The sequence below is a fragment of the Amphiprion ocellaris genome, chromosome 1 (genome assembly GCF_022539595.1).
Source record: "Amphiprion ocellaris isolate individual 3 ecotype Okinawa chromosome 1, ASM2253959v1, whole genome shotgun sequence".
NCBI lineage: Eukaryota > Metazoa > Chordata > Actinopteri > Pomacentridae > Amphiprion > Amphiprion ocellaris.
Genome location: NC_072766.1, coordinates 40,148,564 through 40,162,264, shown reverse-complemented (window position 1 = coordinate 40,162,264; position 13,701 = coordinate 40,148,564). Strand labels below are relative to the sequence as shown.

The following is a 13,701-nucleotide window of genomic DNA, read 5'->3' as shown; positions in this document are numbered from 1 at the left end:
TCTAGATAACCTCCAATGAAAGTCATCAGGAGGCATCTTAATAAGACGCCCAAACTACCTCAGTCCTCAATTCGGACGCTTGTATCTGCAATCTCATTCTTTCTGTCATTACCCAGAGTTCACGACCATAGTTGAGGGTTGGAACAAAGACCGACTAGTAGATCGAGAGTTTTGCCTTCCAGCTCAGCTCCGTTTCCACCACAACAATCCGTTACAACTCCTGCATTACTGCTAGGGCTGCACCAATCCTTCCTGTCACTCATGAGCAAGATCCTTAGATCCTTGAACTCCTTCGCTACCCGAAGAGAGCTATTCAAACCTCCAAAAATCTCAAACTTTGAGGTGCTGACTCTCATTGCTTCTGCTGCAAACTGCCCTGCTGCATGCTGAAGGTTGCAGTCTGATAAAGCCAACAAAACCGCATCACCTGTAAAAGATCATGAGGTCCCTAAATTGGACTCTTTCCTCACCCCAGATGCACCCTAAGATCCCATCTATGAATATCACAAAGAAGAGGGCAGGCAAAGGGCAACGCTGGCCGAGTCTAACACCCACCAGAAGCATGTCTGGCTTTGTTTGACACAGCAGGCCACCATCTTTTCATTGCTGCATTGTTGGTTCTTCTGGTGTTGGAGAGGGGTCAGTATGGGCATTGTGACCAGTCTGCAGCAACCATCATAGCCAGCATTAAGGTTTTCAGCTTTTGCTCTCTATGAGCATCAATGAGCTTGACATGACCCTGTCACCGGTTCAGTGGTTGTCCTTCCTTTGACCACTTTTGATCGATACTGACCCTGCCTGCCATGAACACTCCACAAGATCAGCTATTGTCGAAGTGTTCAGTCTTTCAGCCATCACAATGCTCAGATCGTTACTCCCGCCCATTTTTCTATTCAATTGGGGCCTAATACATCCCACCCACTGACAGGTGCCATTGTAGCCACACGATCGATGCTATCGCTTCACCTGTCAGTGGTTTTAATGTTGTGGCCGATTGCTGTCATTATACCTTAAGGCGTGTCCACAGAGAAAGATGATTTTTTTTTAGCTCATGCATGTCTAATGGAACTGACATGTTTTAATCAATCCAGCTGCCTACTCAAGTGCAATAATGGCTTCACCGATGCTACAGTATGTACGTTGTAAACACGACTCCAGGCCTATTTTCACCCTGAGAGTCTATTGTCCTGCCTTTTATGGACACAACTATGGTGTTGGTGTTAGGCTCTGAGCGCTGCTGACTCAATACTGTGCCTTAATGCCTCTTATTTAGACACACAGAGCACCAGAGCTGCTGCTGCTGCTGCTGCTGTTCTGCTAACATGCTGCTCACACTACGCCTTCTGTGTTGACATGGCTTAAGGCATCTGGGCCACAAGTTACCCTTTCAAAGGATTTTTTTTTCCCTCCCCACATCTATCAGTCTGTGCACTCTACTTGCTGGCAGACTCACCTTCTCTCTTTCTGTTGATATATGTAACAGGTGTTAGTAGACGCCTGATTATGGACAGCAGCGGGAAACCATCTGTTTCACAGTTTGCCGGTGGTCGATTTAACCTGGCCGCCTTGTCTCTTAGCACCAGACTCTCCCTCAGCAGAGCGAAAGGCTTGACTATCAGGTCACATATTGTTTTTCTAATCGTGTCTGTTTCGAACATGATCACATACAGTTTAACCTTGATTAAGTAGCAGCAAATACAGCATGATTGTGTTTTGTCTGATGTACAGTCTCTCTTTCTCCTTAATGGAACCTTAAATCAACATTCAGGTGGCATAGCAGTGGCCAGGCCATGGTTTTCCATGTATGAAAGGACCTGTGTGATGGAAATTTTATCTGCAAGTGTCTGTGCAGACTCTGTGTAAGTCTCGAAATTTGCATGAACTGTACGCTCAGCATGCAGCAGAACAGTAAGGCGCTTGTTTTGTGCACAGTATGTAGGTCATGATGTATGTACCCTGTTCCACATGCTATTCTTGTTAAGCGGTCGCACTCATTTCTCTTTTTTCTGTTAGGCTTTGTTGTTGAACAAAACACAATGCAGGAGCACTTCTGTTTTTTTTATACTGTCAGGAGGTCATTGTCATGTTTTCTGGAGAAAATTATATTTTAACGTTTGATACTTTGTATTTTATACTATATACCTGAACCGTGTGGGAACATGCTGCAGTGAAACTCAACTGCTGATTGTATAGAAGTAGAAACTAGCTTTATTTCACACTTCCCATTATATAAATGGCCTCCAGCCATGTTCACTATTAACCCATAGTGAAGGTCTTGCTGCAAAAAAAAAAAAAAATCCTAATTGCATTCTTTTATGCAGAGAAATTAGTAATTTTCAAAGTTCCTCCTTCTTCTACTCCATTAATTAATGACTTCTGGTCTTCGTCTGTTGTGGGACAATGTGCACATGACATAAGGCGGTTTCCACGGTGACGCTGCGGCAGGAAATCGTGTGCGTTCAGGTGGCAAAGCAGGAAATAATTGATCATTTGTTTGGAGATGTACAGTCCAGCCTCACAGGATAATAGAGAGCCAGAGTGAAACTTACGAATTCTCTTCCAGAAGGCAGAGAATGTAATTAAAAATCACACGGCATTGTGGGGATGCAATAGTACCGACAAATCTGGTCCTTTTCAAGAGTGTATGACACAATTTACTCCATTTATCTGAATAGTGAGACACGTTACAATGATTAATACTAACCAGGAGCTCGAGATCTTTGCACCTCAAACACCAGAAGCTGCTGAGAACAGAGCAGTGAAGTAGTGAATCTATTAAAACGGACAGGAAGGGACGTCACAGATTACAGCGGCTAAAGCAAGAGAGGTGACATAAACAGGTGCTGAAATAAACTATTTTTTATATCTATCATACATTGAAAGCTGGAACATCTTTTCCTTTTCCAGAATCCTCAGGGAGCGCTGGTAAGGAACTGGGATTACTCCACATGTGATTCACGGCTTTGTATAAACCACCATGCAGCATGTTGGTAATAGAAGAGCCTTAAGTGGACTCGCTGTTGCTTGCTAAAGATTTTTTGTTGTTGTTGTTTACCCGTTACCTGTGGCAACGTGGCCGCAGTGTCTCGAGCTCGTGTTGTCCTCATGTATGCTTTCTTCTGGGAACCTTTCATCTGCAGGCTGCTCTGTGCATCGATGCTAGTTGTGCATTTACTGTACTTCACAGCCATCTCCAGCATCTAAGACCCAGCTATCATCTGACAAGCAGTCGTCCTTTTAATGCAGAAAAAAGATGAAGAAAGCTACACAGCTAAGATCCTTGAAGCAAATCACCACGCTGGTGGTGTATTCCAGGCTGTTATTTCTTGTTTTTCAGTATAGTTTTGTAAATGCGGTGCAGTTTCGTGGCTGATTAGAAGGCCGTGAAGCCTCACAGCCACACAAGAGCAGCCAATAGTTCTTTAATATTTAACTTTTAGCCCTTCTTATTGGATTATGCTCAAAAGTATGCTGCAACTTGTTACTTTTCTGTGCAACATATGCTGATTTTATACTCCCTGATATATCAGATAAGCTATAAAACAATAGGCGATTGCAGTGTTTTAATAGATACACTACTTTTTCAACCAGATGTTATATTTTGTATTTGCACTGTTCTTATTGTACCTTTGATAATGTCTGATCTAAGGAATTCCATTTATTATATTCTATGTACTAACAATGCAACCCTGTCTCACAAAAATTCCATTCATGTTCAACTAAGCTGCATTTTCATTTACATTTTGAAAGAAATGCAATTTTATTTTGAAAAAATAAACACATGACCGTGCACTATGAATGTTTTGCACATTGAAAAACTGTACAATATTACTTTTTTCTACGTATACAAGAGTCTGTGCAATATCAGTATGTTTCTACTTATGAAAAATTGAAGAAGTGTGTGTCTACTTGTGACAGAATCTGTTCTGTAACGTTGATATGTGCAATATTTGTGTTGTTTCCGCATCCAGAGGAGCTTTTTTTCTTTGCAATATCTGAATATCCACTCACTGAAGAATCAGTACTTATGGATATTTTTATTTTCTACTGATGTTCCCTATATTTTTGCACCATCCCCTTTGCTGCTGTAGCACTGCAAATTTCTCCCCACTGTGGGATTAATAAAGGCTGATCTTATCTTATCTTAGCAAAGGCTTCCAGTTTAAAAGAGCCATAAAGTCTAGATAAGGAGGCTGGATGGAGACATAAGTCAGATGCAGGACTTTCATCCAGGAGACTGGGGTTTTTTTTGTCTGTTCGATTAGGTTCAGGCAGAAAAATACATGGTTAGGTTTAGGTACCATAAATACATGGTTAGGTTTAGTAAAATATAGTTTGGTTGACATTTTCCTCAAGGATAAACACACGTTAGAAGCTTGGTTAAGTTTAAGCATCAAAACTATGTGGTTAAGATTAGGAAAATATCATGGTTTGTGTTAAAATATGATTCCTTTACAGCATATTTGAAGTGTCTTCTTCATTTTCTGGGTTTAAGGGTGAATTCTGCCCCATATAAAGCATCTAAAGCAAGAAAATAAACTGCAAATATTTCTTGATTTGAGATGTATTTGTGCACAAACTTAATCTGGCTTTCCTCCAACAAGTAATTGACACATTGCACAGGAACATCACATTTGGGAACTGAGAAGTCTAATTTTAAACCAGCACCACTTCCACAGAAAATAAATCATAAACCGTTTTGCTACGAGTGAAAATACTTTGATCTTCCTCATGCAGTATACATACTATAACTTTCCGGAAACTGATAGTGTTTCTGAACTGGATCCGACATCGTTTCACCGAGCCGGAGTGTTTTCACCTTGATAAATTGATCACTTAGCAAATGAATTAATTATCATTTTGGATTAGACACTCCAGCGTTCGAGACCGACCTGAGAGCGTCTGAATGAAGCCTGCGCCGGTTGCCTCATCATTTCGCTGGGCAGCCATCTCATAAGTACTTTGTGAATGAAATGGAGCAATCCCAAAGGCAACTGTGACTGTGAGCCATTTTCTGCTATTTGGGTAGCGAGGATGTCATAATGACAGGAGGTCTCTTCACTGGATTGTTGTCATTTTTCACACAGCGGCTGCGATTGTTTCTGGTGGAGATTCGGTTTAATTGATTCAACTTTAAATAAAATTTTTTAAAATGCCAGCGAGGATAGCGGAGGCTTGCATTTCTCTGACAATGTTCTCCAAGGTTCTGCAAGTATTCATTGCGACTGAGTCAGCTGAGGGAGCTGGAATAGCCTATTGTGCTGTTTGGTGAGGAAATTCTCAGATTGGCCCACATGATTCAAGTGATTCTGTCAGACAGATGGAGCGATTCAAATGAGATAAAAGACTCCGACTCCTCTGTATAATGCAGAAAGAGAGCACTTCCTTTTCCCCTTTAAAGAGATCCACTTCCCTCCTCTGACCTCATAAAACAAGCTACTTCCTCGCACATTCTTCTCGGTTCAGCATTCTGGGAGTTGCTTAGCAATCCTTTTTTTTTGTCTATACACGTGTTCACGTGCAAATGGGACAAAGACGGCAAAATGGTGACAACATCTCAGTTAATAATACATCCCGTGAAACCAATTGGAAAAAAAAGAATTGCAATTTTTATTTGTATTCATGTACAGTATGAACTACAACCTCAGGTATCAATAATTGAACATCATCCTCAGGGAAATTAGTTGGACTCCTTACAAGCACAGTCTCTCGTTGTTGGTGTTGTTGTTTTGTTTTTTTTTCTTCTTTTTGTTTCGCTTTTTTGTCTTTTTTAACAATTGAAGCACATGTAAAATTATGATCTGAAGATTTTTTTTTGCATTATGTTTTTGAAAATATTTTTTTTGTAGAAATTTTTAACCATGTGATGATTGTTCTCTCCAAAAATGAGAGAGAACGTTTCCCACATTACAGCAACCCCCTCCCCCCCAATACATGGACAGTTGGCAGAATAACACACAAGAATTTGATCACCTTGGCTAAGGGTTTGCACATAAAAATCAAGCTCACTCTGCTGGTATTTCAAGTCCAACATTCTGCATGTCAGTCTTAATTTCATTCTGGCGTTTTTTTTCCTCCCCGCATAATTCCATCCTGCTAAAGCAAATACCAACACAGAGATATTCCATTCATTCTCAGGAACTCACAACCCTCGTTCCCAAATATATATATAAAAAAATCTGAACCTTTTTTTTTTTTTCACTGTAGCCAGCGTCAACATTGAATCATTAAGCCACCAAAAGCATTGAAAAGGAATTGAGCACTGAAAAAAAAGGAAACAGTGGAAAAGGGAAAGAATGGTTTACTCATTGACATTACCACTGACGGTACTATTCCCATCATTCATAACGCTCCCCGAAGGGCTGCCGGTGAATAGGTTTCTGTTTCAATTGTTCTTGCTCCATTTACAGCTTCATCTGTCCCCACCAGAGGACCAGTCTTTAAACGCATGTTTTCACTTCTCATCTGTGTTTGTTCGCCATCCCACTGCAGTTGTAGGAGACAAAAGAAGGAATTTTAAGAGACCGGGCTGATCAGAAGCTTATGATTTTGTGAGTGACAGCGCTTTGTTTTGGCTCATATTTTTAAGCTATGGTAGCAGTCTTTCACAGAGATGAAAGCCAATAAGGCGAGTGGAAACTGCCTGCCGCACAGTTAAAATTGTCCTATTTTTCTGCTTTATGAGGGACATTTATTTTAAATAACTCAAACAGATGCGCTGTGTTGCAAAGTGACATTGTGTGTGGGTCGAATCCCTTCAAAAAAAAATCCAAAAAAGCAAAACCCCTCCATAAACATGCATCCCATAGTGTCGTTTTTTGTCGATAATCAGCCGCGTTTTGTGAAAATCGCCGGTGGGAAATTAAAATATGCTTGTTGCACGGAGACCAAAATGAAAGGCATATCTACCTCTTCTTACTTTCTGCACAAGGTCACTGTTTCCATGGCGACAGGCTGATGGCTAGTTTTTTTTTTTGCCTCCTTATTCCTTATCTATTTTTCACTCCTCTCCCTTTATATCTGCAATATCTCTGTTTGAAGACCCCTCATGACTGTTGTGAGTCTGGCTTCCCTCCTACCTCCTCACCCCTCCCTCCCCCAGTCGCTCTTCTTCTTCTTCTTCTTCTTCACTTTTCGCTCCTACCTTCCCCTTTCCCTAAGCCGCCCCTCTTTGAAAGACTAAATGAAAAAGCAAAGCGCAAACAGACGGGAGAGACAATGTTATGATAAATGATGCGGCATCAAAGTGTGTGTGTGTTTCCCTCCGACAAAAATGAGACTGAGCTGGGGTCGCTTCAATATCAAAGGCCTGTACCCCCCGTTAGATGTTGGGCATGGGGAGAGTGGAAAAGTCTCATGCTGTTTTCTTATCAGCTTTCCTCTGTTAGTCTGCAAATGAACTGCTGATACAGATTAATGGGCTATAACCCATCTCCCCCTTATTTTGTTGCAGGTTTTCTAGCTGCTCCGCTGGCTTCGTTAGCCCCCGTCACTTGGACAGGGTCACACTACATTACAAAGCAGCCTCATTTGCCTCTTTATCTGGACTAACAGATGGACTATCAGCGCTTGAGCTCGCGTGACCCTGGGGTGATGGCAAAGGTAACGCAACACTGAGTGGACGTAGATCATCGCTGGGTTAACGGGGGAGGCTGCAGACCACAGCCTTATGCTCTCCTTCATTTTCCTAAGCAATATTCTTTGCCGGTCGCTTGGCGCACGCCTGGCGGATAAAGCGAGACAAATGAGACGTGGCGAGGGGGTGAGGAACGTGACGGCGAGACAATCGGAGGAGCGAGAGGACACGGAGGAAATAAGAGAGGGGGTAGACGGGTGGGACTGAAGAAGAAGGGAGGAGGATTAGAAGGAAGAGGGGGCAAAGTAGTAAAGTGCAAAGAAAATGTAGGAGGGGAAAGTGGGAGCAAGACCTTCATCTTAATTGAAGTGAAGGCTGCGTGGCTGTTGTTTAGGAGCCACGGGGGAAATGCACATTTACTCATGGCAGCTTCGCTCCTCAGGCATGCTGACTTCACTGTGATATCATCCAGAGCCGTGTCATTAAGAGATCTAATTCTGTGCTAAGTGACAGCTAGAATATGATGGTGAGGGAAACAAACCAGTTTTATGTCCCTTGAACTTCCTCCAAATTGGACTCGGTGACCAACTGGCAAGTAAACGCGATCATCAGGTAAAACCAAAGTATTGAAATTCCATTAGTTTAAGGCCAAAATCGACACACCTGAAACCTTTACTTTTCTCACTTTGAGGAAACCATTCTTTCCCTTGTGCAGTATTACACAGAGAGAGAGACAAATAAAATGAGCTAAAAAGCTATCACAAATTGTTTTTCTTCATTTAGCCACTAGACATATTTTTAATAAATAATCTTTGTTTTTGTAAAGACACTTGTTAAAGTATCATATGTTGTCCCTTTGCCAAATGCTGATTAATTGCCGACATCAACTCTGTCAAGTCAACGGCATTTGATTTATCTTTTATCTTCACGTATTTGGTCCATTGTACTCCAAGTGTGAGACTGCTGATACTGGATATTTAGTCAAACTTAAGATCAGATCTGGGTCTCTTGTACGTTGTCTTTTGAGCAGGCTTGAATCAGTAAAGGTTCCTGTGTGGCTGAGCTGTGTATGGTACTGAGCATGGGAGGGTGGTGGTAAGTGCTCTTGTAGGTGTTGTAGTGGTTGTAATGCTCCAGAGGGGGCAGCGATAGGTGTCTCTCCATAGCAGCGACACCCGCCAGCTCTTCCTCCACCGTGATCACCTCCATGGAGGAGGCCGGCCCGTCGGGATCCTGCTGGTTATGCTGCTTCCTCATCTTGTAGAAAATAACCAGCAGGACGGCGGCCATGAGCGTGATGGCCACGAAGCAGCCGATGATGATCTTGGTGGTTTTCATGACCTCGTCCAGGCCGTTGGGGGATCCTTCTCCGTCCAGATCCAGAACTGGAATGGTGTAAGTCCGCTCTGTGGTCCTTGTGGAAATGGGAGTGCCTTTTGTCGTCGACGATGACACCCAGCCGAAAGGTGGAAGCGGTGTTTGGCTGTCATCCCCCGGGGGCTCGATGGTCTCCACGGTGACTGTGGTGAAGTAGGTCACCCCGCTGTTTTCCACAGAGGTGACATTAAGCACGGCGGAGGCAGAAATGTTGCCCGCCGTGTTGCTTACCATGCAGGTGTAAGTCCCAGTGTCCTGCATTGTGACGCTGGTAAAGTTCAGGGTCCCGTCATTGAGTACAGACAAACGCACCTTATAAGCCCCATGAGTCACCAGAGAGCCGTTTGGTGTGAGCCAACTGATGGAGGTCAGCGAGCTGGTGCGACATTTAAGCTCCGCCCCCATGCCTTCTGTCACATTTAAGTCACTGGGTGGCTCCACAATAACGGGAACATCGCACTGAAAGTAGCTGTGGTCCAGTTCTCCAATGTAGCGCCCTTTAAAGACTGTAGGAGTATGGCAGCGTGCACAGCAGCTGGTGTTGGCGGGTACTGTTTCCTTCAGCCACCAGCTGAGCCACAGAATATCACAGTTGCAGTTCCAGGGGTTGTGGTGCAGGTGGACCCGCTCCAGGCGATGCAACGGCGTGAAGAGGTCATGCGGTAGAAAGGTAAGGTTGTTGTGAGCCAGGTTGAGCTCCACCAGCGACTGAAGGTCATCGAAGGAGTTCCTCTCGATGGTTTGGACTTGGGCATGCATCATCCACAGCTTCTGGAGGTTCACTAACCCTGTAAATGAGCTGGGCTTGACAACAGCGAGCTGGTTACCTGACATTTCTAGCTCCTCAAGCCTGACCAAAGGTAAGATGTTGGGGATCTCCTTGAGGTTGCACATTCCCAGGTTCAGGTAGCGCAGGTTGCTCAGGTCCTTGAAAGCTCCGTCAGAAATGTAGGACAGACGTTTGAGCTCACCTAGATCCAGCCTTCGAAGCGAGGGGACCCGGTTGAAGGCATAAGATGGTATACTTTCGATGGGGTTGTTCCGTAGCCACAATTCCTTCAGCTTGGACAAGTACTCGAATGCTCCATTGGGGATTGTCGTGAGCCGATTATCAAAGAGCTCCAACGTGTTGAGACTGGCCAGTCCATTGAAGGCGCCAATTTCGATGCTGCGGATATGATTCTTGCTCAGTTGCAGGATCTCCAGATGGCGCAGGTGTTTGAAACTGTCCACCTTGATGACCTGAATGAGGTTATCCTGGAGGTTCAGGTAGCGAGTGTTGGTGGAAATGCCATCTGGGACGTCTCGGAGGCTGCGGCGGGTGCATATGACTTTGCTGAATTGGTTACTGCATGAGCAGACGGAGGGACAGGTCTGAGCACGAACCAGCCCAGCCACCACCAGGATCTGAAGGGCCAAAAGCAGCACAAAGAGGGGGTTGGAGAGCGCCCCCTTCAGCCTACGACCTCTCATTGTCTGGCGCTGGAGGGAGGAGATCATTGTGTTCAGCATTCATAGTTCATCTGCTGTTTGTGTTCTCTGCAAACAAGAAGAAAAAAGAGAGAGAAGAATAGTTAGTGACCAGTTAGTCCATTATAGGATTTTAAAAAAATCCTCTTCAGTGCAGCATTGATTAGTCAGTCAATAGAAAAAAATCACTTTCAGCCTCTCAGATGTGTACAGTTGCTTCTTTTGTATGTTTTACATGATTGTAAATTTAATATCTTTGGGATTTGGACTGTTGATCAGCTAAAACAAACAATGTGAAGACACAACTCGAAGCTCTGGGAAATCATAAAAACATTTTCTTTTGACACATTAGATCTAACGATTCATCAAAAATTTATCAGCAGATTATTTTATGATGAATTATGCAATACATTTATACATTACAACGTGCAGCGAATGATAAAAGAGCAAGTGCAAGATGAATCGAAAGCTTAAATTAATTGTCAATATTGCCCATTCGTGTGATATAAAAAGGCTTCCTTTTGTCGGCTCACTAAACCTGGATTGTCCCAGATTTCCCGACTTCACAGAAGGTGATGCATCTACACAGGAGACCGAAAATGAAAAACGAGAACTTAGCATCTGCCTCCCATTGGACCTGGACCTGAGAATTTCTCGTAAGCCCCCTTAGTCATTAGCCTGGAATTATTTAATACACAAAAGCCTTAGTCATGAAAGTTTCAAAGGATTTAGTGCATTACGTTGGAGTTATATTAGGACTCATGTCACTAACACCAGAGAATTACGCTGAATGAAGCCCTGCGCTTTTACAAACACACAGAAATTTGCACAGATCTACTTAAAACGATACAAAAAAAGCAAAGCAACCTGTGAAATGTATGCACTGGCAGACAGAAAGTCCAGCTATTCTTGGCTGTAATTGTTCTATGGCTTATATTCTGATCCAAAAACACAACAAAGAAATACCAAAGTCACTGTTGAGTGTTTTCCAATGGCAACAAAACAAGGCTAATTTTTTACTATCTTGCTAATGTATTCTACAGTCTGTCAATTGCCTTTGAAATATTTTACAAGGTTCATTTCCTGAGGTCTCAAAAACAACATTTTTTAGTCATTCACAATTCAAAGTAATTTTGCAGTGCTGTTTACTTTTCATTGCCATCCACTTTATCATCACACCAATATCTCTGACAAATAACTCAATTGAAGAGTGCGCGGAGGTCTGATATTGTCCCTGCATAACTCTTGCAGAATTTATTATCTCCCAAATCAAGTGGCTAACAAGAAACTCGTTACCCTGCTATCTTAGATTGGATTAAATTAGATTAGATTAGTCCATTCAGCCGACGTGTCTAGGAATATGCCTGAGTATGCTGGGGATAAAAATAGCAGGGATTCATTCACATACAGTACAGCCTCTGCTTCCCACTTCCACACTGCAGCGTTGATGTGCTGCTATCAACCCTCGTTTTTTATTCCTGCCCCCCAAAGACGGTAACCTACAAATAAATCAATGCACGCAGTACGACAAACACACCATATATGTGACGAAAGTGTGACAGCGTTGTGTCACACTGTGCTCGTAAGTGCCACAGACACCATTCCTCAGTGCAGTTAATGCCTTTGCCGGGAGCAAAGCAGTCTTACTTATTGCTAAAAGCATTAACTTTGCCTACTAGGTGCTCAGACTTAAGTATTCTCCTTTTCTCTTTGGAACTCTTACAACCGGAGGGATCCGCTAATCATCTCTTTCTGTCAGCCCACGAGCAAGGAGAAACAAGTGTATTATGACAGGTGTTTTCTAAACTGTGAGAATTGTTAACTGAGGTGGAAATGTTCTCCGGTGAGGATGAGTGGCTGACTTAATCAGTAGAAATGAGTCTACATGTGGTCTGGTTTTTTTACACCAGCCAGCCTGGCGATGCAGCGGAGGCTTGTGGAGAGAGGAGCCTCTGCTGGGGAATCAGATCGAATAAGGCCTCCCACTGGCAGGAGCTCATTTTGTCTAGCTGGAATTACAACAACCCCGCACTGCCACCTAAGAGAAGAAAATGTCAGACACGGCAAACACACCGATAGTGATTATCTGCTGTCAATAAAGCGCATCAGTTCGCAATTACACTCCGACGCTTAAAGAAGCGAGCACTTCTGGTGTAATTCTAGCTTTTGGCTGCGCACAATTCAGCAGCGGCACAATGGCTCATTACATAAAGGGAAGGCACATATATTTGCAGAATAAAACATGTGCTTGAAAACCACCTTCCTCTCTTTGTTGGTGCAACACTGCGTGGATTAATTCCATCCAGGCTCGCTCAACATGTATTCAGAGTGAGTGAAAGCAGGAGCTGCTTACATCTAAAATCCTGCCAGCAACATAAAAACACACCCACCCTTTACTTTCCTGCTTCTGCACCAGCAGCCACCGGCTGACAATGCTGTGATTTTTCCCAATTCGCTTGTTGGGAAAAGCAACACATGCACCGATCGAGATGCTCAGCTTTAGCAGTAGTATTTAGGTTACCTTGAAATTTCAGTGTCAGATGAGTGCAATTTACTTCTAATAGCAAAACGTGTTAGTTTAGACCAGGGGTGTCGAACATGCGGCTCGAGGGGCCAAAAGTGGCCCCCAGAGGGTTCAATCCGGCCCGTGGGACGACTGTAAAATGTAAAAATTACAAAGAAGACATTAAGTGCTAATTGTAAATTAGTAAAACTATAAATTTAAAATAATTTCTAGACCATGACAAGGTGTTTTGATCATAAAGTAAAATATTATATTGCTCATTGTTCTTTTGTCATTGTGTTTCATTTTTGTAATATTTTGTCTTGTTATTGTTATTTCTTGTCTTTATTTGTCTGACTTTTGTCATTTGTCTCATGTGTTTGTTGTTTTGTTTCTTGTTTTTTCTTTTTGTGTCGCTCATGTTTTTTTTGTCATTTTGTGTATTGCTTTATTTGTTGTTATGTGTGTTGTTTTTTTATCGTTTTGTGTTTTTTGTATCATTTGCGTCGCTTATTTTTTTCCATTTTGTTTCTTTTGTCATTTTTTGTCTCGTTTGTGTCATTTGTGTAATTTTTTGTCTTGTTTTTGTCCAATTTTTTGTCACCTTGTAACTTTTTTAAATCAAATTTTTGTCTCTTTTTGTTTTGTTTCATGTTATTTGTCTGATTTTTTTTGTCATTTTATTTCTCGTTTTTGTTGTTTTTGCCTTTTTTTTGGTCTGACTTTTGTTGTTTTGATCATAAAGTTAAATATGATATGATTCAGTTACAGATAC

General features: G+C 42.5%; 1 protein-coding gene across 1 annotated transcript in view; it reads right to left on the bottom strand.

Annotated features, from left to right (window-relative positions):
- Nucleotides 1–5,586: 5,586 nt before the first annotated feature.
- The window catches only part of LOC111588881 (leucine-rich repeat-containing protein 4C-like), a 59,579-nt gene continuing 51,464 nt past the window's right edge, over nt 5,587–13,701 (bottom strand). Inside the window, exon 2 of the mRNA XM_023299471.3 lies at nt 5,587–10,492. Within this exon, the coding sequence (XP_023155239.1) occupies nt 8,570–10,465 (1,896 nt within the window). The 5' untranslated portion in view covers nt 10,466–10,492 and the 3' untranslated portion in view covers nt 5,587–8,569. The remainder of the gene's footprint in view (nt 10,493–13,701) is intronic.